The sequence below is a fragment of the Elaeis guineensis genome, chromosome 16 (genome assembly GCF_000442705.2).
Source record: "Elaeis guineensis isolate ETL-2024a chromosome 16, EG11, whole genome shotgun sequence".
Classification (NCBI taxonomy): Eukaryota; Viridiplantae; Streptophyta; class Magnoliopsida; order Arecales; family Arecaceae; genus Elaeis; species Elaeis guineensis.
This window is the reverse complement of record NC_026008.2, coordinates 36,288,739-36,316,094: the sequence shown is the minus strand read 5'-3', so window position 1 is coordinate 36,316,094 and position 27,356 is coordinate 36,288,739. Positions and strand designations below refer to the sequence as shown.

The 27,356-nt window shown below is 41.8% G+C and overlaps 1 protein-coding gene across 2 annotated transcripts; it reads left to right on the top strand.

The window, feature by feature from the left end:
• The first annotated feature begins 15,947 nt into the window (after positions 1–15,947).
• Positions 15,948–26,270, top strand: LOC105037128 (putative nitric oxide synthase). 2 transcript variants are annotated; one of them, XM_073249887.1, is made up of 13 exons: positions 15,948–16,413; positions 17,038–17,223; positions 18,748–18,834; positions 18,942–19,021; positions 20,055–20,136; positions 20,397–20,417; positions 20,576–20,621; positions 21,968–22,086; positions 23,634–23,747; positions 23,841–23,939; positions 24,039–24,128; positions 24,852–24,961; positions 25,798–26,270. In XM_073249887.1, exons 1-13 carry the CDS (start codon positions 16,024–16,026, stop codon positions 26,048–26,050), a joined length of 1,677 nt encoding a protein of 558 aa, XP_073105988.1. In that variant the 5' UTR covers positions 15,948–16,023; the 3' UTR covers positions 26,051–26,270. The 2 variants fall into 2 exon arrangements, with proteins under 2 accessions (XP_073105988.1, XP_073105989.1); XM_073249888.1 differs by lacking the exon at positions 18,748–18,834.
• Positions 26,271–27,356: the final 1,086 nt, after the last annotated feature.

The following is a 27,356-nucleotide window of genomic DNA, read 5'->3' as shown; positions in this document are numbered from 1 at the left end:
AGTTTACCAGCAGTTGAGGTCGGGGACGGAGCCCGGCTCCCGTAGGAGTCCGGACGAAGCCTTCCAGCAGTTGAGGTCGGGGACGAGGTCCGGCTCTCGTAGGAGTCCGGACGAAGTCTTCCTGCGGCCGGAGTCGGAGACGAGATCTGACTCCCGTAGGAGTCCGGGCGAAGTCTACCTGTAATTAAAGACAGGGGCGAAGTCCGGCTCCCTTAGGAGTCCGGACGAAGTTTACCAGCAGTTGAGGTCGGGGACGGAGCCCGGCTCCCGTAGGAGTCCGGGCGAAGCCTTCCAGCAGTTGAGGTCGGAGACGAAGTCTGGCTCCCGTAGGAGTCCGGATGAAGGCTTCCTGCAGCCGAAGTCGGGGACGAAGTCCGGCTCCAGTAGGAGTTCGGACAAAGTCTTCTTGCAGTTGGAGTCGGAGACGAAGTCCGGCTCTCGTAGGAGTCCGGACGAAGTCTTCCTGCTGCTGAAGTCGGGGACGAAGCCCGGCTCCCACAGGAGTCCGGACGAAGTCTTCTTGCAGTTGGAGTCGGAGACGAAGTCCGGCTCCCGTAGGAGTCCGGACGAAGTCTTCTTGCAGTTGGAGTCGGAGACGAAGTCCGGCTCCCGTAGGAGTCCGGACGAAGGCTTCCTGCAGCCGAAATCAGGGATGAAGTCCGGCTCCCGTAGGAGTCCGGACGAAGTCTTCTTGCAGCTGGAGTCGGAGACGAAGTCCGGCTCCCATAGGAGTCCGGATGAAGTCTTCCTACAACCGAAATCGGGGATGAAGTCCGGCTCCCGTAGGAGTCCGGACGAAGTCTTCTTGCAGCTGGAGTCGGAGACGAAGTCCGGCTCCCATAGGAGTCCGGACGAAGTCTTCTTGCAGTTGGAGTCGGAGACGAAGTCTGGCTCCCGTTGGAGTCCGGATGAAGGCTTCCTGCAGCCGAAGTCAGGGATGAAGTCCGGCTCCCGTAGGAGTCCGGACGAAGTCTTCTTGCAGTTGGAGTCGGAGACGAAGTCCGACTCCCATAGGAGTTCGGACGAAGTCTTCTTGCAGTTGGAGTCGGAGACGAAGTCCGGCTCTCGTAGAAGTTCGGACGAAGGCTTCCTGCAGCCGAAGTCGGGGATAAAGTCCGGCTCCCGTAGGAGTCCAGACGAAGTCTTCTTGCAGTTGGAGTCGGAGACGAAGTCCGGCTCCCGTAGGAGTCCGGACGAAGTCTTCCTGCTGCTGAAGTCGGGGATGAAGCTCGGCTCCCGTAGGAATCCGGACGAAGTCTTATTGCAGTTGGAGTCGGAGATGAAGTTCGGCTCCCGTAAGAGTCCGGACGAAGGCTTCCTGCAGTCGAAATCGGGGACAAAGTCTGACTCCTGTAGGAGTCCGGACGAAGTCTTCTTGCAGTTGGAGTCGGAGACGAAGTCCGACTCCCGTAGGAGTCCGGACGAAGGCTTCCTGCAGCTGAAGTTGGGGACGAAATCCGGCTCCCATAGGAGTCCGGACAAAGTCTTCTTGCAGTCGAAGTCGGGGACGAAGTCCGGCTCCCGTAGGAGTTCGGACGAAGTCTTCTTGCAGTTGGAGTCAGAGACGAAGTTCGGCTCCCGTAGGAGTTCGGACGAAGTCTTCCTGCTGCTGAAATCGGAGATGAAGTCCGGCTCCCGTAGGAGTCCGGACGAAGTCTTCCTGCCGCCGTAGGTCGGACGCCGGTAGAATCCCCGAGGGGTCACTCCTGACACGAACTTCAGCTAGGAGAGGTTTTACATCCAACACCAGTCTCCCTACTTTCGAGTTCGAGTTTCGATCGAAGGAAGTACAGAAAATTTTTACAGCCGAAGTCGTTTCCTTGAATTCTGCACACGACCGCCTTCGAAAATCTTGGCATTTAATGCGCGCGTGCTGGAGCCTTTTTTCGATTAGGGCGATCCGAAGAGTCCTTTCGGAACTCCCACCATGGCGCAATCCTAAGCGCCACGCCATAATGATCCCGCCGGCAGCCAGCTCTACGTCACGGTAAGTGGGACACGTGGTGGGTGCTGGTGGGCTTAGGGATTCCGCCACCATAACTGCACCAGGTCCCGTCATTTATTTAAGCCCCCGTCTTTCCTCCAGGGGCTTCACTTCGCCTGAGGGTCGACATATTTCTTCCGCCTGAGAGTTTAGCCACTCAGCCACTCCATCAGTCCCCTTTTCGACTCTGAGCGCCCTTCGCACCAGTCTTCGCCATCCCCGCCGGCTCCCCGCCGTCTTCAGTCCTCCGAGCCTCTCCGAGGGGTTCTCCCGCCGGGGCTCTCGCCCCGGAAGCCAACCTCGAGAGGATGTCACGGATCTAAAGGAGTAAAAGGGGGAAAACAGCGGCCCGCGAACTCTCTGGCTGTCGAACTATCACTGAGGGTTCCCATCGCCTCAAAGGAGGCTCGAGGGAGAATTCCTTCAACAACAGGGATTTAATAATGGGGACGACCAGTGAGCGTGTTTCGCCCAAGAATTTTAGAGTAGTTGAACGGGGTGACATCGGTCAAGGGGGCAGAGTTGTCGTCACAAGCTGTGGCGGGATTCTTGACGTCGTCGGGGCCGAGGGACCAGAAGCGGTCGGCGCCGACGGTGGGACAGTAGAACTTATTGCGGGGACGGTGGAAGTAGCGCATGCCGACCTTGCCGAAGTACCTAGGACGGTGGTTGTCGTGGAGCACACGGTGGTGGTGCATGCCTCCGGCGCCATCCCGGCCTCCGGGGTGCCTCCGGTTCTTCTTGATGTAGGTCGTCGTTGCCGCTGTCGTTGCCTTCGCTGCCCCCTGAATTCTATCCCATCCTTTTCTCCCTAGGGCTGGGGTTTCGACGATGGAGCGGAACGAGGTGGGAGGTGAGAGCTGAAGGATTTATCACATGCACTGAAAAATGCTGCCGAGACGAATGGAACCGGAAGGAGAAGTTGGGAGCTTGAAGTGGTCTCCAACGTATTCCTTTTGGGCCTTGTAGTAATGTTTGTTTTTTTTTTCTCGGCCCCCAGGGCCTTATAACGTACACCTTTGTTAATCAAGAATGAGAAGGAAATTTTGTTACTTCGTCCACACTTTTTCTTTTTCTCCTCTCTCTTCTTCTTTTTTTTTTTTTGATGTCGTCCGGAGGTCACTGGTCGTTGCCGCGTCGGCTCGCTTTTCCAGTCATCCTTCTTCTTCAGCCTTAATGGCTCTGTAATGCATATTTAATAAATAACATGAGAAAGAAATTTTCCGCTACCTCTTTTACTCATGTGTTGAATTGTCGCTTGCCGAGCTTCTTTCGGCTTTTGCCTTGTTCAAAATCGACGCCGTTCGGAGGTACCCGATTGCCGTTGTATTGACCCATCCTTTCGTCCATGGCTACAGATCTGCCTGGGGCCGCTTAGGTTTGACGCCCTTTTTCAAAGTTCGAGCTCCGAGGTTCGAGATTCTCGTCATCCTGAGGAAGTCGTCTTATCTCAGGCTTGCGTTGAGGGCTTTCTTGAAGGTCGGAGTTTTTGATAAGAACCCCGATCCTTGCTGGAACGAGATTTCCTGCATCTTTGACGCTGTTTGTTTTTCATTTGTCGCTGATACAGTCCGTCTCTTTCCTTTTTAACTCCTCTCCCCTTTCTCCTTTTTCTTTTTCGAGTGGGGGCTTTCCCTCTGCTCTTGGCAGGGTCGCGAGAGCGTGAAAGGGCCACTGGGAAGGTCCCCTTTTTCCTATCCGGTCTTGAATGACCAGACCTTAATTGGTGTCAGGACGGGGTTCTTCCTCTATTTCTGACGTAATCGATTTTAGCTTAGGTTAGGACGAGGTCCTCCTCTTATCGCTAACGGGGCTATGGGGGCACATATGGGCACTGTATGGCCTCTCCTCCCACCCGGTCTGAGTGTAACTGGACCTTCGACTTTGCTCATGTTAGGGCGAGGTTCTCCTCCTGTCCCTAACATGGCTGTGGGGGCACATGTGGGCACTGTTTGGCCTCTCCTCCTATCCAGTCTAAGAGGAATCGGGCCTTCGACTTTGCTCATGTTAGGGCGAGGTTCTCCTCCTGTCCCTAACATGGCTGTGGGGGCGCATATGGGCGCTGTTTGGCCTCTCCCCCCATCCGGTCTAAGAGGAACCGGACCTTCGACTTTGCTCATGTTAGGGCGAGGTTCTCCTCCTGTCCCTAACATGGCTGTGGGGGCGCATGTGGACGCTGTTAGGCCTCTACCCCAATCCGGTCTAAGAGGAACCAGGCCTTCGACTTTGCTCATGTTAGGGTGAGGTTCTCCTCCTGTCCCTAACATGGCTGTGGGGGTGCTGTGGACGTTGCGGGGCCTCTCCCCCCATCCGGTCTAAGAGGAATCGGGCCTTCGACTTTGCCCACATTAGGATTTGTTTTTGTTGTCCGAAGGGGTCGTCCCCTGTCGTTACAAGTCCGTACCAAAAGGAAAAGATGTGCGGATCTGAAAGGAATCTTGATTTGAAATAGAGTCGTTCGTTGTACATTTACAAGTTTTCAAATCCTAGCACTGTGGAAGGTTTGCTTCCTGTCGAGATCCTCCGGAGACGGAGTTGATGATCCTGATTGGAGGCCGATCTCCGAGCTGCTCTTCCCTCCTTGGCGGCTCAGGCTGCGGCAGGGCCCTTGGCCGATCTTCTCTACCCTCAGGTCGACGTCGAATGAATCTGTCGAGCCGACCTCATCGGATGAGCTCTTCGATCTCATCTTGGAGCTGGATGCATTCCTCCGTGTCGTGGCCGTGGTCACGATGGTAGAGGCAGAACTTGTTCGGATTGCGCTTTTCAGGGTGCGTGTGCATCCTCTTTGGCCTAGGGAGCTGCTCTCTGCCTCCATCAGCATCTGGTTTTTCGATGCATTGAGGGGGCATAGTTGCGGAATCTTCCTGGGGGAGAACCCTGCCGAGCCCGACGATCCAAGCTTCCCTGCCTGCGTGCTCGAGGAGGAGTCTGGACGCGCTTGTGCCCGGGAGGAGTTCGAGAACGTGGCCGAGCTTCTCTCGGCCCTTTTTCGACTGCGGGCTTACTCGAGTCTCCCGCCTGCCGCTCTCTCGCGGTCTCCTCGTCCTTCATTTTGAAGGCTTCTTCCGCTCGGGCTATCCTTCGGCCCGAGCCAACAGGTCAGCAAAATCCCTGGGGTACTTCTTTTTCAGGGAGAATAAAAGGTCGTTCTTCTGAAGGCCGCCTTTCAGAGCGGCCATCGCTACCGACTGGTCCAAGTTCCGGACCTCCAACGCAGCGACATTGAAGCGGTTGATGTAGGCCCGAATGGACTCCCCCTCCCTCTGCTTGATGTTGATGAGGGACTCCGAACCCTTCTGGGGGCGTCGACTGCTGACAAAATGAGCCACAAATTGGTGGCTCATCTGATCGAAGAAAAAGATGGTACCCGACTTCAGCGTCGAGTACCAGTTTCTCGCCGCTCCCTCCAAGGTGGATGGGAAGGCTCGGCATAGAATGGCGTCGGGTGCGCCATGAAGCAGCATCATCGTCCGGAAGGCCTCCAGGTGGTCAACCGGGTCCGAAGTCCCGTCGTAGCTTTCAAATTAGGGGAGTTTGAAGTTTGGTGGGATCGGTTCCTGCATGATCATTTGAGAAAAGGGAGGGTCAGTACAAATATCCTCACCATAAGCGGAGGGAGCGTGGCGGAGTTCTTCGATCCGTCGGTTCATCTCCTAGAGCCTCCGGTCCAGGAAATCCTCTCGACTACGGGTCTCAAGGTTCCTCTGGCAGAATGGAGGTAGAGATCTTCCAGGGATAGAATCGTGGTCTGATTGAGAGCTCTCCACCTTTGGATTCGTCTTTCTGGGAAAGATGGTGCGACTGGCCCAAGTGGCCCGTCCCACCGTCGGATTTTGGGGTTTCGGTGACGCTCTTTCCAGTCGCACTGATGCCTGCGGCTGCTGCTACTGTTGCATGGTCTGCACAGCTTCAGTGAGGCCTTTGACCTGCTGCACCAGTAGGTCGAATTGCTCCGCACCAACCACCATTGCCGGAGGAGGAGGAGGAGGCTGAGAAATCGGAGGTGAGGCCGGAGCCTGAGATCTGGCCGCAGAGGCCGTGGATCGCCGCGTGGATGCTTTGCGAGGAGGCATCGGGCAAAGACCTAGTGGGGGAAGGAGGAGTGGATGTCGGAGAAGATGACCGGAGGCGGTCCCGTTGAGCGCTCCTTTAAGAATAAGGGTACTGCGAAGGTTCAGCCCTCCTTCTAGCGTCAATCCTGTTGGTGCAAAAATCCGCCTGCGTCGGAGAAGCTGGAGTCGAGAGAGTCGCGGTCGCCATCGAGACCTGCAAAAGAAGTCTAAATCAGAGGTGGGGTTGCTCCGACAAGACCCTCCGACGCTCAAGTCAGTTCTCTATCTCAACAAGAATGGAGTGCTCGAACGAAAATTTTAGCAGAGTTTTGGGATAAAAAATAGAGCTTAGAGAATAACGTATCTGGGGTCCCCCTTTTATAGACAGAGGGAGCAACAGACTGATAGCGATGTTTGTAATCGTCTGACAGTGGGCTGTCCATGGTCAGGAGGAGTTGTTGCGAAGAGTAGTGGAATGGAATCGTGGCTATCACCGGGACATGCCACGTGGAGTCTGTCGCGGGGAGTGGAGCGGCGTCCGTTGTCGCGACTTGCTAGAGGATGGAGAAATCGCGTGGTATCCGTCGCAGAAAGTGGAGCAGGATCGTGGCCATTATTGTGGTCTGCCAGGGAGTGATGGAGCCACATGGAATCCATCGCAGGAAGTGGAGCAGAGTCATGGCCGTTACTGCAGCCCGTCAGGGAGTGATGGAGCCGCACGAAATTCATCACAGGAAGTGGAGCAGAGTCGTGGCCGTTGCTGTGGCCTGCTAGAGGGTCCAGGCCTGTCGGCCGAAGTTCGATTGGAGTACGATCTCCGTAGAAATACTGTGGCCTGCTAGAGGGTCCAGGCCTGTCGGCCGAAGTCCGGCTGGAGTGTCTGGCAGAGAGAGGTGGCTAGCTATCCATCTGAGAGGAACTCAGAGTCCGGCTCCCGTAGGAGTCCGGACGAAGTCTTCCTTCAGTCGAAGTCGGGGATGAGGTCCGGCTCCCGTGGGAGTCCGGACGGAGTCTTCCCGCAGCTGGAGTCAGAGACGAGATCTGGCTCCTGTAGGAGCCCGGGCGAAGTCTACCTGTAATTAAAGTCAGGGGCGAAGTCTGGCTCCCTTAGGAGTCCGGACGAAGTTTACCAGTAGTTGAGGTCGGGGATGGAGCCCGGCTCCCCTAGGAGTCCGGGCGAAGCCTTCTAGCAGTTGAGGTCGGGGATGAGATCCGGCTCCCGTAGGAGTCCGGACGAAGTCTTCCTGCGGTCGGAGTCGGAGACGAGATCTGGCTCCCGTAGGAGTCCGGGCGAAGTCTACCTGCAATTAAAGTCAGGGGCGAAGTCCGGCTCCCTTAGGAGTTCGGACAAAGTTTACCTGCAGTTGAGGTCGGGGATGGAGCCCGGCTCCCGTAGGAGTCCGGGTGAAGCCTTCCAGCAGTTGAGGTCGGGGATGAAGTCCGGCTCCCGTAGGAGTCCGGACGAAGGCTTCCTGCAGTCGAAGTCGGGAACGAAGTCCGGCTCTCGTAGGAGTCCGGACAAAGTCTTCTTGCAGTTGGAGTCGGAGATGAAGTCCGGCTCCCGTAGGAGTCCGGATGAAGTCTTCCTGCTGCTGAAGTCAGGGACGAAGCCCAGCTCCCGTAGGAGTCTGGACGAAGTCTTCTTGCAGTTGGAGTCGGAGATGAAGTCCGGCTCCCGTAGGAGTCCGGACGAAGTCTTCTTGCAGTTGGAGTCGGAGACGAAGTCTGGCTCCCGTAGGAGTCCGGACGAAGGCTTCCTGCAGTCGAAGTCGGGGATGAAGTCCGGCTCCCGTAGGAGTCCAGACGAAGTCTTCTTGCAGTTGGAGTCGGAGACGAAGTCCGGCTCCCATAGGAGTTCGGACGAAGTCTTCTTGCAGTTGGAGTCGGAGATGAAGTCCGGCTCCCGTAGGAGTCCGGACGAAGGCTTCCTGCAGCCGAAGTCGGGGACGAAGTCCGGCTCCCGTAGGAGTCCGGACGAAGTCTTCCTGCTGCTGAAGTCGGGGACGAAGCCCGGCTCCCGTAGGAGTCCGGACGAAGTCTTCTTGCAGTTGGAGTCGGAGACGAAGTCCGGCTCCCGTAGGAGTCCAGACGAAGGCTTCCTGCAACCGAAATCGGAGACGAAATCTGGCTCCCGTAGGAGTCCGGACGAAGTCTTCTTGCGGTTGGAGTCGGAGACGAAGTCCGGCTCCCGTAGGAGTCCGGACGAAGTCTTCTTGCAGTTGGTGTCGGAGACGAAGGCTTCCTGCAGCCGAAGTCGGGGACGAAGTCCGGCTCCCGTAGGAGTCCGAATGAAGTCTTCTTGCAGTCGAAGTCGGGGACGAAGTCTGGCTCCCATAGGAGTCCGGACGAAGTCTTCTTGCAGTTGGAGTCGGAGATGAAGTCTGGCTCCCGTAGGAGTCCGGACGAAGTCTTCCTGCTGCTGAAGTCGGGGACGAAGTCCGGCTCCCGTAGGAGTCCGGACGAAGTCTTCCTGCCGCCGTAGGTCGGATGCCGGTAGAATCCCCGAGGGGTCACTCCTGACACGAACTTCGGCTGGAGGGGATTTTACATCCAACAATATGATTTGAAAATCTTGAGCATAAGTATTAAGTAATCAAAAAAATATATATTATTTTGTGTCATCTAAACTATTCAACTTTTTTTATCACTTGACGCATTACGTAAAGATCTTTAAATCATATATCGAATTATCAACATGGGATTCTTATCACCTAATTCACAAAATATGTAACTATTGCCCATTTTTCTATTTAGTTCAAATTGATGAGTGTCAAGGAAGATGAAGGTCTTAGGAAACTTAGATGGTTAGTGGAGAAAGACATCGAGTCTCAATACTAGCAAAGTTGGCACGTGTGAGCATGCCATTGATGTTCGATTAGCCAAAAAGATGAAATGGGGATCAAAAGAAATGATAGAGAGTAATGTGAGTGTCTTGATCTTCAAGAACTTTCTCCATCATCATATTGTCATTCGAAAGAAATGAATCGGATAAGGATATAGTGCTAGATTATGGTAGAAATCTAAGTTATAACATTTCTATGATAGAATTATTGATAGAGCAAAACTAAGATGAGATGAAAAAAAATATATTGGGTTAATTGTTGAAAGTTATCTAATATAGAGTATAATTCCAATACTTATACTAAGATAATATAAATGTCCAGTTTGACGATTGCCATTTATGTCTTCCACTCATAATTAATATCGATTGTCTTCCACTACACACATTCAACCATGCGGTCGTCCTGCATTAACCATTAGATCAATAATCTTACCTTATCAATCTTAGCTGATCTTGGCTCATATTAGTTGTTTCTTTTACTTCAATTTATAATACAGTCTCCTACACTTAAAAATCTCTGAGATTGATTCAATTATTTCAATTTTCTATCAGCCATCTTCACATGCTTTGTAGTTAATTACAACCAAAGTTCAATCTTCCGACCCACTTATTTACATCATGACCAATTCTCCTTCTTTGGCATGTGCTTCTACACTTGGTAGAATCTATGATAGCTATATTATATTAAGCCTATAGCAAGAATTACATGGCTTCTATCTATTTTGATTTTATCCAAATTGATCTATATAGTGTTTGCTTATAATTGTTTTTTGAGTTGTTGAGATATGGTGTAAATAATTAGCATCATACAAGTTTTTTACTGATGAATTAAAATATCCATAGGCAATTTATATTTTTTATAAATGGATAATAGAATGTGTAGCTAATAATATAAAAGGCAAAATAACCATTCCTAAAATTGTGGATATAATAACAATTTTTTTCCATAAATAATAGCATTTGTAGGCATATATTTATTTTCTTATGGTGGACTAGGTTCTTTTTGACAAAATTTAGTAATGTAAGTGACCATTTCCTTTGTAAATATTATATGTGGTATGCTTCATGCTAAGTATGCCAACTACTAATGTATTTAAGCAATAGTTTCAATCTCTGATTAATTGAGATTTTTTAAGAATATTGAGGGCTTCTTCCTTGCCGCATCATGAGAATTAGCTTGTCAGTTTTTTAGATGTATGTCCAGCCGCCTAGATATGCATGTTGATTTTAAAAGTCATGATCCAACACACATTCCAAGATGGTTTGCATCTTAGGACATCTTCGTATTCACAACCAACAAAAACTTCTTACGCTTGCTAGTCATCAAAACCAACCAGCATCCTATATTTTATTAGATGTTAATGTATATTATTCATTATATTGTGCTAGAAGTAGTGTTAGTATGCCTGGCATCCATGAGAGTTCTATTAAACATGGTTGGTTCAAAAGTAAGGCTACAATAGATAAGGTTGATGCATGAAATTAATAGTAAGTGTACAATATATTCATGCAAAACCATGCAAGCTACCAACCGAGCCAACTTAATTAAGTGCCAGCATATATAGTTGATATGTGCATATCAACTACCATAGAAACAATACAAAACAAATCCTTGATATTAGATGCAAAAGTTGAGCTTGAAGCTCCACAAAGAACTATGAGTATATCAAGAAAAAAATGATCAATTGAAGTAATCATATATTGGATGATCCCAAATTAAGTATCTTTTTGTACACAAAGTTGGACAGGAAATACCATTACATATTACACAAACTTATAGAAAATACCATTACATTAGTAATCATACATACTTAATCATACATGTCATGTATTAGTGTGAGGCACATTGGGAATTTGTGAATGGTTTTTCATAATTAATAAAGTAGAATATACACCAACATAGTACTTGCCAAAAATAAGCATAAACAGATGTCAATATCTAAACCATTGATTTTTTTTTTCTTTTTTTTTTTTTTGAAAAAGAGGGTTACTCTCTACAGTTCCGTTAAACAAACCATGTACTATATAAAAGAGACTTAATTATACTTTAGAGACCTTGAGAATCTTCTACATTCATCTGGAAGGTGATTCTTTCACTATTATCAAATGATTTTTTGATACACCATCAGCAGACACCCAACCTATTTCTCCTTGTAGATGATCGCTGGAGGATTATATCGACCTTAATTTCATTTGAAATAGTGTATATCTATACGAAAGTCAACAACGCTAGCTACAGATTAGATGATAATTTGTAGCCAACCAACTGAAATTATATTATGAGATTTTGTAATTAATTTTTAAACTTAATTTTTGAAGATTTTATTTTCTAATTCTCATAAATACATCTATATATGAATCATATAATAATCTAATTTATCAAAAAAAAGAGAAAAAAAAAAAAAAAAAACGAAGAAAGACTCCACTCCATATATGAATTCTCTCGTTGCCTTTCATGTATATCCAACTCAGATTGTATGAAGAGTGCGCGAGATCCTGTGTCCATTTCCTTCCAACCAAAAGTGGAGCAAATCCCAGCTGCACCAAAATTATGAGAGGGGGTTGACGAGACCAGGGTGGCCCGCCCCCGTGACAAGGGCAGCCCTCACCAACGCCCTTGTCGTCCAGTTGCTCTCAACCCAGTGCACTCGGTCACTCCGCCGTACGACCCCCTCGCCCGACACCCGCATTCACTCTTTCCATTAAGAGCCAAACCGCTTCTACTGCCAAAAACTCTCTACCATGCCACCCTCCTCCCTCTCCCTCCCTCCCTATACCTCTCTACCTCTCTCTCCTCCATTGGCTTTTAATCACACAGTGGTACAAGGCCTACAGCTCATGAGACTTTGGACCTTCCATGGCCCCCCACACACTTGCCAATATTTTTAGTCCCACATCTCATTTATATAGGAAAGCGACTGGGACAGCATCCGTGATGAGGGGTGGGTGCATGGTTTTGTCTTCTACCAATGTGTGATCACCATGCATGGGTGCCAAGGCCTCCTTGTGCGGCAGTTTGTCTTTTTTAAAAGGCTCGTCATGCAGGAATTGATGTACAACTCTTGTTATTATATGAATACTTCAACAAACCTTGTTGATCTCTTTTTATGGAGATTCTACCTAACAGCTTTAGGTGGATTACCACGTAAGCATGTGGTTGTCCGTATCAAATGTGGATTATTTAGGAGTTTAATATGGTTCTGACATGGGTTTGTCAAATTGTGTGCAGTGATATCACTATTTTTTGTTTTTTTAGAAGATTTATGTTGTAAGTAAAATCATGTAGAGATTTGGACCACTTCGGGCATTATGATTATTCATGAACAGCTTGGACTCCGGGTCATCAGATAGCTTCCTCAAGTTTGTTCGTATAGAAAGAAAATATTTTTTGCTAACGACAAATTCTAAGATCCGCCAGTATATATATGATTTAAGATCAAATTACAATCATCTTGCAAAACCAAGTATGATTTCAGGTTGGCTTGAGAGGTTGCTTGACAAATGGCTTGCATGCCAAGCATAAATTGTGCGGCTAAATGTTCTTATCTTGAGCTCGAGCCAAGTCAAACATAGCTCCTTAATATAGCCAAGTGTGGAAAACCAAGATTTGGCTTGCAGCCATTCATGCCATGGCTAAAAATCGGCATGGATTGTCATAGATACTGATAGATTGTGAAGTAACTGTTGGAAGGATGATGGGCATAATAACAAACTTAAATACTACTGTTTTGATAGAATATTATGCTCATAGAAAATACTTAGAGTAGAAGAAGGATTGGATAATACTCTTGTATTATAGAATCATAGATTACTCCACACTACTTGACTTATTACATAAGGTCCTATATATAGATATATGAAGGTGACTCTTAGACTACCCTCATGAATACAAAGCAACCATTGATTTTCTAAATGACTTTAAGTTTTCCTAAGTTGACTCCTTGATTTAAGAGTTACATGACTCTTTAATTTCCATAACATATTAATGATCAGATTCTTGAATTTTCATTAACATTAATTGCAAATTAACTTCCAACACTCTCCTTTAATTTGTAATTTTTATAACATCTCTAATTATGAATTTGGATCGCAACTAGGAGGAAAATCACGTATAGCATAAGCTCTTCTTTTTATTCTACAAGAATGTATCCCAGTATCTTCTTCAATCACTCTTTTTTCCATCTTCAGCTTTAACTCATTCAACTCTTTCATTGCGTTTTCATAACTTTTATCCAAATCTTTCATAATAGTCTTGACTTCTTCCATCTTCAGCTTTAATTCATTCAACTCTTTCATTGCATCTTCATAACTTTCATAATAGTCTTGACTTCATCCATCTCTAAAAAATGAACATCTTTAATAATAATATTATAAATACGTTTCAAATATTTGATTACTTATAGCACAGTATCATTTTCAGCTTCTTTCTTTATAGTACTTTCATGACCATCGATCACTAATCTTTCACTTGAATCTTCAAACTCAGCTGTTGCTACAAAAATTGATAAATGATCTGGTCCAGATTTTTCATATGCATATCTTGCTGGTGATAAATTCAATTTTTTAAGTACCTCTTTGAGTATCAGTTTGAATGGTGCAATCACAGGTATAGACATTTCACCCTCCATTGCATTCACTTATTGTTGTTGATAAAGAGATTTCTTTGCTTCAACCTCTCAATTTTATTGAAAAAAATATATTTATTTATTTTTTTGTTTTTACTTTCTCAAAAAATTCTCAAGCTTTCTGGATTTGAAGCTCTGAGACTTTCTGGCTCTATGGCTTTATGGTTCTCAGGTTCTGTAAGTTGCTGTAGAATCAACTCTATGCTTTGATAGTTGCTTTAGGATCGATCTTGCTCTGATACCACTTTGTTGAAAGGGCGATGGGCATAATCACAAACTCAAATACTACTGCTTTGATAGAATATGATGCTCATAGAAAATACTTGGAGTGGGAGGAGGATTGAATAATATACTTATATTATAGAATCATAGATTACTCCACACTACTTGACTCATTACATAAGGTCGTATATATAGATATATATAGGTGACTCTTAGGTTACTCTCATGAATACAAAGTAAATCTTGATTTTCTAAATAACTCTTAGTTTTCCTAAGTTGACTTTTTGATTTAAGAGTTACATGACTCTTTGAATTTCATAACATATTAATGACTAAACTCTTGAACTTCTACTAATATTAATTATAAATTAACTTCTAACAGTACTATAAAAATAGAAAAGCTATGTTTTAGGTTATTTTATTGCATCCCTATAAGGGGCAGTATTAGTTTTTATAATGGCATACAGCACAGCATATGGCAGTGGTCTTAATGTTTCTTTTACATTTGATACCAATATTAGTTGTTGGTGGAGTGGATGCTGTGATATTGTTAGATATTTTCTGAATTTTAGTTGGAAATAACTCTAGCCTAATTAAAATTTTTAAGAAATATGTTTGCTGTGTATAAAGATAATTGTCTTCTACCATGTAACAAGGAAGCCTGACATGTTGGGGTTCTGTGGGAAGCCCTTTTCTTTTTCTTAAGGTACTTCAATAACATAACACCTGCAGGCTCAGTCCACATGACTGCCTGGAGTTTACTATTTTGAAGAAGGCATAGCCATCAACGCTTTCTCCCAGAGCACTACGCTTGCCAAAAGCAAGCAATATAGCATTATTGCTTCAGCAAGGTCTTCATCTCATAAATAGCATTTTCTATTTGGAATCAAAAATTTTAATAAAAGAATTTTGTTTCAAATTTGAGAAAACTAAAAGAAAGCATATAGTGTTGGATTTCGAAGGTTTTCTCCACAATTGCAAGTTTGAAGTCTACATATTAGTGGTCTCTTGTGTAATCTAGTCATGACTGAAAAAAATGAACAATCTTTGGTGAAAGAGTTTCTTTGCTTTTTTTTAAAAAAAAAAAAAAGGGAAAAAGCCAACTGTATGTGGCTGCAATATATTTCTATTGCAACAGAAATTTGGATACAATCTGATGTCCACCGTGTTTATACCCTACTTCACATATAAATGGATGGGATACACAAAGGCCACCAAATCTCATCCAAGTCCTTCCATCTTTCATGTAAATAAAAATTATGGTTCAAGTGACCTAAACTATCTATATTTTTCAGGTTTGGATTGAAAGAATGATTTATCTTCTTTCATGATGGCTATCGCTGGATCATATCTTGTGTAGATCTCAAAATACTTCAAACTCTTTATTTCATCTTCCGCAATCCAATGATTGACGTCACAAACAAAATCAATCTTTCTTTTGTGAATGAAACAAACTCAGATGTGTACGATCATCTGTAGCTTGGGGAGCTACAGGTCATGTCAGCTTGGTAGTTTAGCTGGACTGCATTAAAGATGGGTTTGCCCGGGCCTCATGCATAGTGGTGGCATTGCATGGTCGTGCTATGTGGATTTGATATGTGTAGTACTGAAGGGCAGCTTGGTGGGTTGTAGATCAGTGACACAGTGGTTATGTCTTGGCACGAGGGTATGTTGAGGATCAAGACATTTGGGATGAGCAGTGCTTGGCTTGAGGGGCAAAGCCTTAGAGTTGACACAGAGGTGTTGAGCTGTGGAGCACTCTTGGAAAGAGTCTGTGTTATAGCACGGAGGTGCGCATGAGCATTGCAGTTGATTTGAGAGGTCGGATTGCTTATGGGCACTTGAGGGTGTCATCTGTGTTCAGTACAACAGTGTTGCCAGGCAGGGGCATAGAGGTGCAAGTTTGGCTATGTAGCTAGACTGCTGCGTGCTTATTGGTCGAACCGACATTATTCTTAGTTGGTGTTACCTTCTTTTTCTCTTTCTTTTTTTTTTTTTTTTTTTTTTTGCCCTTTGTTGTTGTTGGCCAACACAATCTTGGATCAGCCTAATCTTCAAACTATGCCATTGGGCTTGCTTTAGGTGACGTATTGTGGTCCACTAACAGGCCCAACTAAAGTTTGGGTCTTCTGGCCCAGATAGCCCAACTGCACCTTTGGTTTAGATCACGTGGCTATCAGCCAAGGCACCACCCCCTGTTCTCTCGAACGTAGGATACTAGTAGTAGCAGATAGAACTTGGGAAGGCCACCACCCCCTCTTCTCTCGAGCTCGTCCCGATTCCATTTCTTCTTCTATGGCGCCCAACCCGCTCCTCCTCTCCAGTAAAACCCTGAACCCTAGCTTCTTTCCCTTCTCCACCAAAGCCCTGAACCCCCGCAAGCCCTCTCCCATCACCTGCCGGACCTCCTCCTCCTCCGCCTCTCCCCCTCCCCCACAGCTCCCCGTAGAGCCCGAGGGCAGCGGCGCCGCCGCCCCCACCCGCGGCGACCGCTTCCTCGACCGCCACAACTCCATGTCCGCAGCTGCCCTCGTCATCAAGAAGAAGGACGGGACAAAGCATAAGAAGAAGAAGCCCGAGGCAAGGGCCTCCTCCGCCGTCGCTTGCTGCTACGGCTGCGGCGCTCCCTTGCAGACCACCGAAGTCGATGCCCCGGGATACGTTGATTCCGACACCTACGAATTAGTAACTTTTCCTTCCGATGATGGATTGGTGTCTGTATTTATTATTGATTTGGAAACAAAAACCTTTCTTTTTTTTTTTTTGAAATTTCGTGTGTTGTTTTCATTTGGAATGCTACATGTCGATGATTCTTTTGTTTCTTTCGTCGGTAATTCAATTATTTTTAGTCGAGTTCTGCATTTCGATCATCTGCTAGTTCATCATATGTCAGCTAAATTCATTATTGGTTTTGGAAAAAAGTCGTTTTCTGGGAAGATTTATCGCTGATCCTAAAGTTCTATGTATTTGTGATTCTTTTGATGCTATCATCTGTCATTTGATTACAATTGAAGTGAGTTCTATACCTTGATCGTCTGCTACCTAGTCAAATGTCATACAAGCTGAGATTCTTGATCTTGACTGTCGTGTTTAATATAATTAGGCTTGGGGGGCAAAAATAATCCATTAATTAGAATATCAGACAATCACAGTATCTTGAAGAAATCTGGTGTACTGTAGTTATACATGTTTCTAGTTCTTCTGACTTCTATTTTTGATGATTTTTTGGGTTTTATATCCTGGTCATATTTGGGTTGATTCCAGTTCTTTATGTGCGTTTTATGTTGTGTTGTTTTGTGCTGGGTGCAGAAGAAGAGGCATCGCCAGCTTAGAACTATCCTTTGTGGGAGGTGTAGGTTGTTGTCGCATGGTCAAATGGTAACTGCCGTTTGTGGACATGGTGGATATCCTGGGGGTAAACAGTTTGTGTCAGCAGAGGAACTTCGAGAAAAATTGTCCCACTTACGCCATGAGAAAGTGCTAATAGTTAAGCTAGTAAGTGATACATTTCTTCCTACTCTTTAGCTACAGCTTTTTAGGTATTATGTTGAAACATATATGAGATATGCTTTTATGCTGGCCATCACATTTCCTTTTGGTTCTCTTATGTGAAGTCTTTTTATCACTCTTAAACTTGTGAGGATTTGAATTGAATAGCATTGAATGGGGTATCCCCTTAGGCATGAGTTCACTACTGAGAAACAGATGGCTCTCTACCTTTGTTAATAGCAAAACGTGGTTTGTTATGCTATAATCAAAGGTCTTTTCATGCGAAATAATACTACTATTGTTAATTGCTGTTGCACATAGTTCTCCAACATAACTATAACCCGATAGTCTGCATGATCCCATCTTGCTTGACATCGAGAAGAACCACCAAAACTGGATCACCGAATGGTTTCTAAATTCTGTTCCTATGGTTTCATGGGTGAGTGTAATGCAAGATAATATTTGAGACCCCATGCTGCATTCTCTAAGGTCATGTCAGAATTTTACTCTTTGGTGTAACCTTGAAAAGAACATGGCTTCTTGCATGAAATCTTGTCTCGTTCCTCTTCATTTAAACTCTTTCCAGGCCTAAAGGACTTTTGGATGGTTTTTCCTTAGTTGCACAAACTCAACATATTTTTCTGTATCCACCAACTGATCTTTTAGGGAAGGCCTCTGACCAAGGGATGCCTTCATTGTCACAAAAAAATAATCATTCCACTGACCTTCTAAACCTAGAGTTGTGCACTTGTGCTCTATGACCTACCTTATTTGATCAGGCTTAGGTTATCATGGCGAGGAGAAGAACAAAAAGCACAAGACACTAACTTGAAATTAAGCTTTCTTTCCAATTTTTAGCTGTGGTGAACTATGCTGTGATACATCCATGCTTGAAATATGCTAGATGATTTTAAGATAGGGGTTCTTCACTACATGTCGCACACCAATACTTTTACCAAAATGATTTAGTTGAATGCTTTTGGTTTGATTGTTTTAGGCTTGTGTGTTGACTGATTAGTGTCCTGAAAAACAGGCCACAAAACAAGTTGGTCAAATGTATGAAGACCCAATATCGCATAGCTGACCTGCTTTTTGTGTAATTTGAACAACCAACTTGAACCTTTCATTCTCACCTCACTTACCTGGATATTGATATACATTAGAAATTGGTGTTAACATGATGTGACATGGGTTTGGATATGACACTTAGGTTTGGTCAGGAAGAAGAAACTTTTGAGTGAGTAAAGGGGTCTTTCAGTTTGATATAGAACTATACTCTGTATTACTTGATTCCATGGAGTATAGACCCTCGCTGTAGCTTCAAGAAGACTACTTTTGCTCCAAGTAGTTTCCATTATGACATGAAAGCTGCTTAAATATGTAAAAGTTAATATAATACTGATTGGATTTACGTAAATGATAAAATTATATTGGCAAAGTTTCTTGTCTCAACATGGACATAATTGGCATGCTTCTCAGCTACTTATTCTGCTAAAAGATTTTTTTGTCTTTGGCGCTCATAATATGTAGGTTGATATTATTGACTTCAATGGTAGTTTTTTGGCACGCATACGTGATCTTGCAGGTGCTAATCCAATTATACTGGTCATAACTAAGGTGACACTCCTTCAATTGCATTTTATGACTTGATTTTTCTGTGTTTTGAAGCCGTTACATGTCACTAAATGCTTATCAATTCTTTTTTCTTCTTTGCCTGTTTTAAGATCGATCTCCTTCCTAAAGGTACAGACCTAAATTGTATTGGTGATTGGGTTGTCGAGGCCACCACAAAGAAGAAGCTGAAGTATGTATCTATCTTTTCCTCTGTAACAAATTTCCAATTATCGCAATATTCTTTTCTAATGTACTTTCTGCATTTTTTTTTATGTATTTAACTTGGTTACATTGATCACTAGTTAGTTTTTGAGGTTCCTAATCTTACCTGCCTGCAGATTCTCAGTTATTTTTATTTTCTCTATGTGAGTCCTAGGTCATGATGGTAAACCATGAGCCTACAACAACATCCTATCTACCTACTTTTATTAACAATAGTGAATCTTCAGTGCTGGTTCTATAGGAAGCCCCAAAGATGTCTTTGTATTGATGTTTATGGCAGTTGACCAGTGACTCTTCTACAACATGTCATGTCAATTCGACATGCAAGCAAGGTTTATTTGTTCCCTGCATTTGTGCTCATTTATTTGCTTCATTCCTTTCATGCTTTCCCCATTGCTAGCTCTTTATAAAGCCTTTTCATTGCGAACATTAACCTCATGCAACCCCTTTATTATGATGTGTGCCGCATCATATTCCTTTATAGGGTATTCTTAATTGGACAAACAGCTAGCAATGAGGATGACCCCTATAATGGCAAAATACACAATCATGGCTAGGTTATATACTACCATACTTGCACGGAGGTAATCAGTTTGATGTCAACAAATACTTTCATATGAATATTTCTTCTAGTTAGATGTTTAATAAAATATTTAAAAGTATGATCGTGTACCATTGCATTAGTATGAAATGTTCTATCATCCAACTTGGAAATTAAAGATATTGCAAATATTCACATGTTATTGGTGCTTGATGAATTCAACTTTCTTTTCTTTTGTCTTATGCATCTGCTTTTGCAATATTTTTTGTGCTTAGCATGTCAGCATTGCTTTGATTTGTTATTAGGTGTCAATTTCCTGTTCATAAACTGGAGATATTCTTTTGCAATAAGTGTGGGTACACATGCATACATGTGGGTGCACATGCAGCAAACTTTGGTTTTTAATTTTATAAATGTTTAGAAAACAGGTTTTGTCCTAAGATATGTCTTTTTATTGCAGTGTTATCAGCATCCACTTGACTAGTTCAAAGTCTTTGGTGGGGATTGCAGGGGTCATATCAAAGATTCAAAAGGAGAAAAAGGTCCATTTTAATCTATTATCATACTGAATTTATCATGATTTTATAGGGTGATATGTCTGTGCAGTGACTTAATTCAATTCTTTTGAGAAACTGAGTTCAGTTTTTAAGGTTTACATCTTGTTCTGTTGTACCATATATTTCTTTTACTCATATCAGCCTGTGGTTGGGAATGACCATAGTTGATTAAAAAATATGTGGTGCTTAGGTTTTTAATAAGATGCAGCTGCTGATGATATATTTTTTTTTGGCTTTTGTTGCAGGGCCGAGATGTATATATTCTGGTTAGTATTTTCCTCCTCTACTCTTTTACAATGTTTATTGTTTGTTTATTGGTGCTTCATCTAGACTTTTTTTCCCTCCAAAAATCATCTTTTTTGTTGATTTAATCTGAAACTTGTACATTTGAGGTATCATCAGTTCTAATCACCATCTGTTACAGGGGTCAGCCAATGTTGGAAAGTCTGCTTTTGTAAATGCTCTGCTTAGTAAGCTTCTATGGCACCTTTGCTGCTAAAATTAGCAATATCATTTGACCTTTGCATTATATAAGATTTTCTGTATTTTATCTATACAGTTTTTAGTTCGACTCAATGGACAACCATATGATGATCATATTAGAAGTTCACATGGCTTTTGACATACATCTGTTTTGACTTACAGATTAATAACTGGAAGTTAGTTTTATCAGGACTAGCACTACCTCTTGTTGAGGTAGACTAGTTATGTTGCCAGGACTAGTGGTGCTACTAGGATTGATTTTTTTTTTTTTCTATGTGGAAATTCAGTAGAGTGTTTTATACATGTTATGCCTGTATATGAATTCACTCCTAATGGTTCATCATCTTGCACTTTTGCAATCCATCTCATAAATTACATGCTATGAACATTAGGATTGCTTTCCTAGGCTCTTTATGACAATCTTAGAGGTATAATGTGAGATTTGGAAGCCGTTATTGATCTCCAACATTGGCCCACATCAGGAAAAACCTTCAAAGAGCATTAGTCTATATTTATGCAATATGAAACAATACAAATGTAACATGCATTCTTGTTCATATTTCATATTTCATCTGGACTTGGGTACAAATGTAGGGTTTCGCTGCATGCTTATGTCCCAGAGCCTTCCGATCCTTCATCATTTCTTATTCTTCCGATCATCATTTCTTATTCTGGACTTGTATGAAAATGTCATGCCTATATCCATGCCATGTTGGCACACATATTCCAGATTAAGCCAAACATCTAGATAACTTATGTTCATTGTCTTCAGTTTTTCTCCTTTAGCCTTGTTCCATTATCTCTTAACCATAACCATCCAGCCTTATCCCAATTATTTGTGGTTAGCTGTATTCCCATATCTCATGCAAGATGTAAATGACTTGTGCATCTTTTCACAAATCTATGTCCTTTCTATAATCATATCATATGATGTGTTCCATCTGTGTTTCTGTGAGGACTTACATGATAGTAACTTAGCTATTCTGCAAGTAACTTTTCAACCTCCCGTCAGATCCAGAAATCTTAATATAATTATCATGTTTAATTGCATTAGAAGATTTTATCAAGATTGGTTGCAATCCTTTTTACCCTATCATGCATAGTGTGTGATTGTGCAATACCTATTTGCTTAAGCTGATAAATGCTTCAATATTAATATTTATTAATTGTTACTTCAAATGTACCATTTCTGTTTCTGAACATGAGATTACTATCTTTCATAATTTAACAAGGTTAACATGTTTTTGCTCTAATTGCTGTGCTTTTTATAATGTCGCACAGAAATTGTCCAGTAGTTACCGATATATTTATTAAAATTTTCTAATAATTGTAGAGATGATGTCACAAAAAGATCCAGTGGCTGCAGCAGCTCGGAAATATAAACCAATGCAATCTGCTGTGCCTGGAACAACCCTTGGTCCCATTGAAATTGAAGCTTTTCTGGGAGGAGGGGTACGTTAACTAGAATTGCCTTTTCTGGTCTGTTATCCATCTTGAATATTCTCTGCATATCTTGAAATTGTGCTATTTTAGAATAGGAATTATAACTGTAAGATGCTTATTATTATACTATGACATATTTACCATGTATATCAAATCAGTCGTTAGTTGAATTGGGTTTACTATGTATATCAAATCAATGGTTAGTTGCATTGGGTAATCTAAAGTGGGCCAAATGTATTGCTTCATCTTCTCTAGTAGGTCATTTTTTGGTTTATATAATGTATCTCTTTATGTATCTAAAAATGTCGCCATGGTAGGACAACGGTATGTGTTTGTCTTGCTGTAGTATCCTGTGGTTTTGTAATGTTTGTGTTTTTGTTGCTTTTGTTTTCTGTGTTCCATCCACCATTGTTTTTATATCCATGCAACCATTCTTCACCGTCACTTGTTAACAGCATGGAAGGCCCAGAGGTAAGATTTTGGTTTCTCATACCTGGTTCACAAAAGAAAAGAATCGTGATGGAAATATTTGTACTAGTACTAGATGTAGATGGATGAAAAGGAGAAACATTTTCTGATTTGGGTACTTGTCATCTGTCACTTTGGTTCTAGATCAAGTTCTGTTGGAGAGTATTAGCATTGGAAGTTTTCTACATTGGTCAAAGCTTTTTGCATTGGGATAGATGTGAATAAGATGAATTCTGTGGAGATAATGTTGTTAAAGGAGACGGCTGGCCATAGAAACGCTTGAATTAGAAAATCTAATGGAAACCCATGAATAGAAATAAATTGATAGACATAAATCATTGCTCATTTTCAATGAAAACCAGAGACAGAGGAAGGAAAGAATGGAAAGGGGAGTATGTGAACATAAATACTTGCAAGGAACTCCAATGTCTGAAGGAGTTAGTCCTTTTCAAATAGGCCTGTAGGACCTGTAAAGCCAAACACATGACCAAGATTATATGAGACAAGCTTGTCGGTGCTGTTTAAAATTTTAATGTTTAGATTGTTCATGGCTTGCTTATTCACATTGTTTGCATTTTTTAGGAAAAAAGGGAAGCAAGATGGTAGAGAAGATTGTTCTGCCAAATTTATTAATTCTGTCTTCTTCTTCTAGCATACACTGCTTGAGTTTATTGTTTTAGCTCACTGGCATTTTCTATTTATACACCAAAACTTTCCCTTTCATGTTCTTATCACATTTATGTATCTTTGTTGGATTGCTGTCATGGTTATGTTGTTTACAGCATCATCTGACGATCATGTTATCTGACAACCTCCAGTCAAAAACTCATCGGAGCAGCAAATAAAAATATAATGATGCAATGATTTTTTTTGGAAAATATTTTATTCTATTTTTTGGAAATCATTTATTTTTTTATGCATGTAGCAAACTTGTCTTTGCTGTATTTTTTTAAAACATCAAGTAGCTACGTTGTTTCATTTGTTTTACCAATTAACCTTTGATATAAACTTATGGTATATGTTAGCAGATTATTGAGATCCTGTACTTGGAATGAAACAATGAATTGTAGTGTTTTTATGAATGACAGAAATTATTTGACACACCTGGAGTGCATCTTCACCATAGGCAGGCAGCAGTTGTTCATTCTGAAGATCTGCCTTCTCTTGCACCTCAAAGTCGTCTAAGGGGACAATCCTTCCCTGTATGTTTGTCTTTTGTTTTCATTATTTGTTGGATATTGCAAAAAGCACTGGCATGTTAATCTGCTTTCTCAGAATGTTTTGAAAATGTTCAGGCAGTCTCAGAGAAGAGTACATTGAAGGATACCGATGACATTGGTCTAAATGGATTTTCATTATTCTGGGGCGGGCTTGTTCGCATTGATGTCATTAAGGTTTCCAGATTATCAGCATTAACTTTATAGTTTTCAAGAGTGGTCCTTAGGAATTTATAATTTTGAGAAGTTGCAGCTAATTATGTAATGAAAATGCAGGTTCTTCCAAGGACGCGTCTAACATTCTATGGGCCCAGAAAATTGCAGATTCATATGGTTCCGACTGTTGAAGCAAATGAGTTTTACCATGTAATATCACAATCAGTTTTTAAGTTATTTGGCTCTGTATGGTTAATTTGCTGTCTTTCTTTTCCCAGTAAATTTATTTCCTTATCTAATTGAAGTACATGTTGTCTTCAATTTCTGTGTTTAATGTGTTGTGTTCTTTGTAAAGCTGTATGCATAAGTTTTTTGGTACAATCTAGTTTGATTAAAATAACTGCTGAAACTGCGTGAGATTTGGTGTTCCTCAAAATGCAGAGTCCTTCAAACTACCGAGCTATGACTATTTTTGCCTGACGTTCTGACGATTTCATGTTCCATAAGGCAGTAATTAATGTACAAAAGGGGTTACTAGCAGGAATTGTCATACTTGTAGTTCCACTCTCTACATGAAAACATCAGATTGATTTTTAAGAAGTTTTATAGAAAACTAAATGAATGTTATGCATTTATCAAATTATCAATTCACAAAAGGCCACTGTGTGTGCATGCGTGCGTGCGTGCGTGTGTGTGTGTGTGTGTGTGTGTGTGTGTGTGTTTTTGGGGGTGGGAAGGGGGTTGTGTAGGACACAGATGAGCATTTATTAGGTCACAATTTTTTTTTCTTTGTAGCAGTCGAAGGAACAAAGATCTCAAATTAATTCCCCATCTTGCATATAATGTTGTCGGTTTTTTTATTAGCAATGCCTGTCACCTATTTCTTGTAAGTTTTGAACTCCCTATGCCTTTAACTTTTACCTAATTTTTCAGAAAGAGCTTGGAATTATTTTGACGCCTCCAACTGGTAAAGAAAGAGCAGAATCCTGGATTGGACTAGAAGCAGTACGTCATTTGCAGATAAAATTTGAAGACCATAGGAGGTATTTTTCCTATAGTACGATAACTTTGTTGAATTATTATAGTGATTGAGTTGATGCTATATCTGACTAAGTGCAACATAATGGAGTACACTTCACATGGTTATTTCTTTGAAAAAATGTTAACTTATGAAGTCACATAGTTATTTTTATTATTATTATTTTCCTTTGATATAGAGGAGTTGCAAGCACAGTAGCATGGAAGTGATTGAACAGAATTGTCTGATAATGAGAAAATCATATTGTTGAGATGGGATCACCTGACTAGCAAGCACACACTCACAAAGCCTTGCACTTGACTCAATCAGGAATCGCTCATCATATACTAGTACAGTTTGGCTTGAAATTGCCTTATAATATCCACATATCAGAAGACAAAGTTCAAATGCCCGTGCTGTCATGCATCATAAGACAGAAAAAGCAGGACATTGCTTTTTGGAGCATGGTAGCGAAGCTAAATTATCACGAGACAAGTAAATTAAAATGTCATTACAATTATCAACTTCTTATTCTATTAAGAGATGCACCTCAAAGAAGAGGGAAGAAACAAAAGATTGTATGACATTTGTTGCACTCATATATGCAAGGCAAATATTGAACAAATCCATGTTTAAACTTTCGAAATTTTGTGTATATAAATGTGCTACATGGTATCTTCTCAAGTCATTATGGTCAAGCTAGGTTGTTAGGCGAAGTAGAAATGATCTCCATTATTATTCATGAGCATCTTTCTGTACTATGAGTGTCCCTGGAGATTTTGAAACTGGTGGAATGAGAAAAAGAATTTGAGAACCTTTTCTCGGTGGGCTTCTAACGGTTTGTACTTCCACCTTGTGCAGGCCTGCTTGTGACATTGCAATTTCTGGTCTGGGGTGGATATCTGTGGAACCAAGTGGCATGCAACTTGAGACTGATTCGAATAATGCGAAAGATGATAGCACGAGGGAATTGCATGTGGCTGTACATGTTCCCAAGCCAGTGGAGATTTTTGTCCGGCCCCCAATGCCTGTTGGTAAAACTGGTGGAGAATGGTATCATTATCAAGACTTAACGGAGAAGGAAGAAGAACTGAGACCTCAATGGTTTTATTGATGTTCGATTGTGTAACCTTGTGGTGTATTTTCAATTTTGTTCTACAAATATGATGCTTTCGTCTAATTAATAAGGAGCCTACTTCATAAGATTAATCCCTCATTTTATGTAGATACAGCATAATCCATATTTTTGTACCAAATATTCCTGTGGAATATTTGATCGTAAGGAATACAGTTTAAAATTGCATTATTTGCCAAGATTCATTAACAAGTTCATATGTGACAAAAGTGTTTGTTTATTCTGTTGGATCTTGCTTAATTAGAAGAAAACATAACCAGGGGAACACAGGCTAGAGGGAAAAAAAAAAAAAAGGAAAATCATTCATCTTCATTATCCCACCAATATTTGATGATGAGGTTACTTAAATTGATACCTGTCAAAGTCGTTCAATGGATGGAGACTGAACCTTGACACAAATAAGGTTACTCTATTAGGATCCAAGTGTCATGTTGGAAATAAAGAAACACTCTTGAACATAAAACTCTCTCCAGATTTCATCGTTGTTAGTAGTCTTGTCGCCTTTATTGATCTCTAAGCTTAATTTAATTGTCTGCTAGGAAGATTCATGGAAGTGAGCACGAAAGCCATAAATACTAAAGGAAGAATTCTTTGATAAGCAAATGCTAGATGAACACTTAGGAAATCATTGACTAAACTGTTTGACGACCGGTGGTCCGCTCCTTATGACCGCAGCGGACCGGCTCCCATGCATATAAAAGGGTAATTTTTTATACACCGTATGTGATGAATAAAAAATATATTATTCTGTCTGATTGGATCATATAATTATTATTTTTTAATATATATTTAATATTTAAAATTTTATTTTTTATTTAAAATTTTAAATGATAAAAATATTTTTTTATTTTTAAAAAATTATAATATATTATAATTAAATTACGATTTTATGCATATAAAAAGTCGTATGATCATGTTACAAAAAAAATAAATATTTTTAATAATAATTTTTTTATAATTTTTAAATAAAAAATTATAATTTTATATGTGTAGAAAATAATTACGTAAAATATTAAATAAAAAATATCATAATTTTTTAAAAATAAAATATTTTTATCATTTATAATTTTAAATTAAAAAAATTGTAATTCTGTCGATGGATCGGATCCAAACCCAAGATTCATGGGTATTTATCCGATGAATTCGAATTTGATATTAATATTAGACCTATTTATTTAGATTCGGATTTGAATTTGTTAAACCATCGTGTAAGCGGATCCTGACCTAAAACATTTAAAATCTATATAATATATATATAATATTATATATAATAATATTATTTTAA

Bases quoted from the DNA above. Each gene is read 5' to 3' on its own strand.
- LOC105037128 (XM_073249887.1), top strand. From the start codon at position 16,024: ATGGCGCCCAACCCGCTCCTCCTCTCCAGTAAAACCCTGAACCCTAGC. The intron at 16,414-17,037 runs GTAACTTTTCCT...TGCTGGGTGCAG, and splicing joins ATTCCGACACCTACGAATTA to AAGAAGAGGCATCGCCAGCT. The intron at 20,418-20,575 runs GTTAGTATTTTC...CATCTGTTACAG, and splicing joins GCCGAGATGTATATATTCTG to GGGTCAGCCAATGTTGGAAA.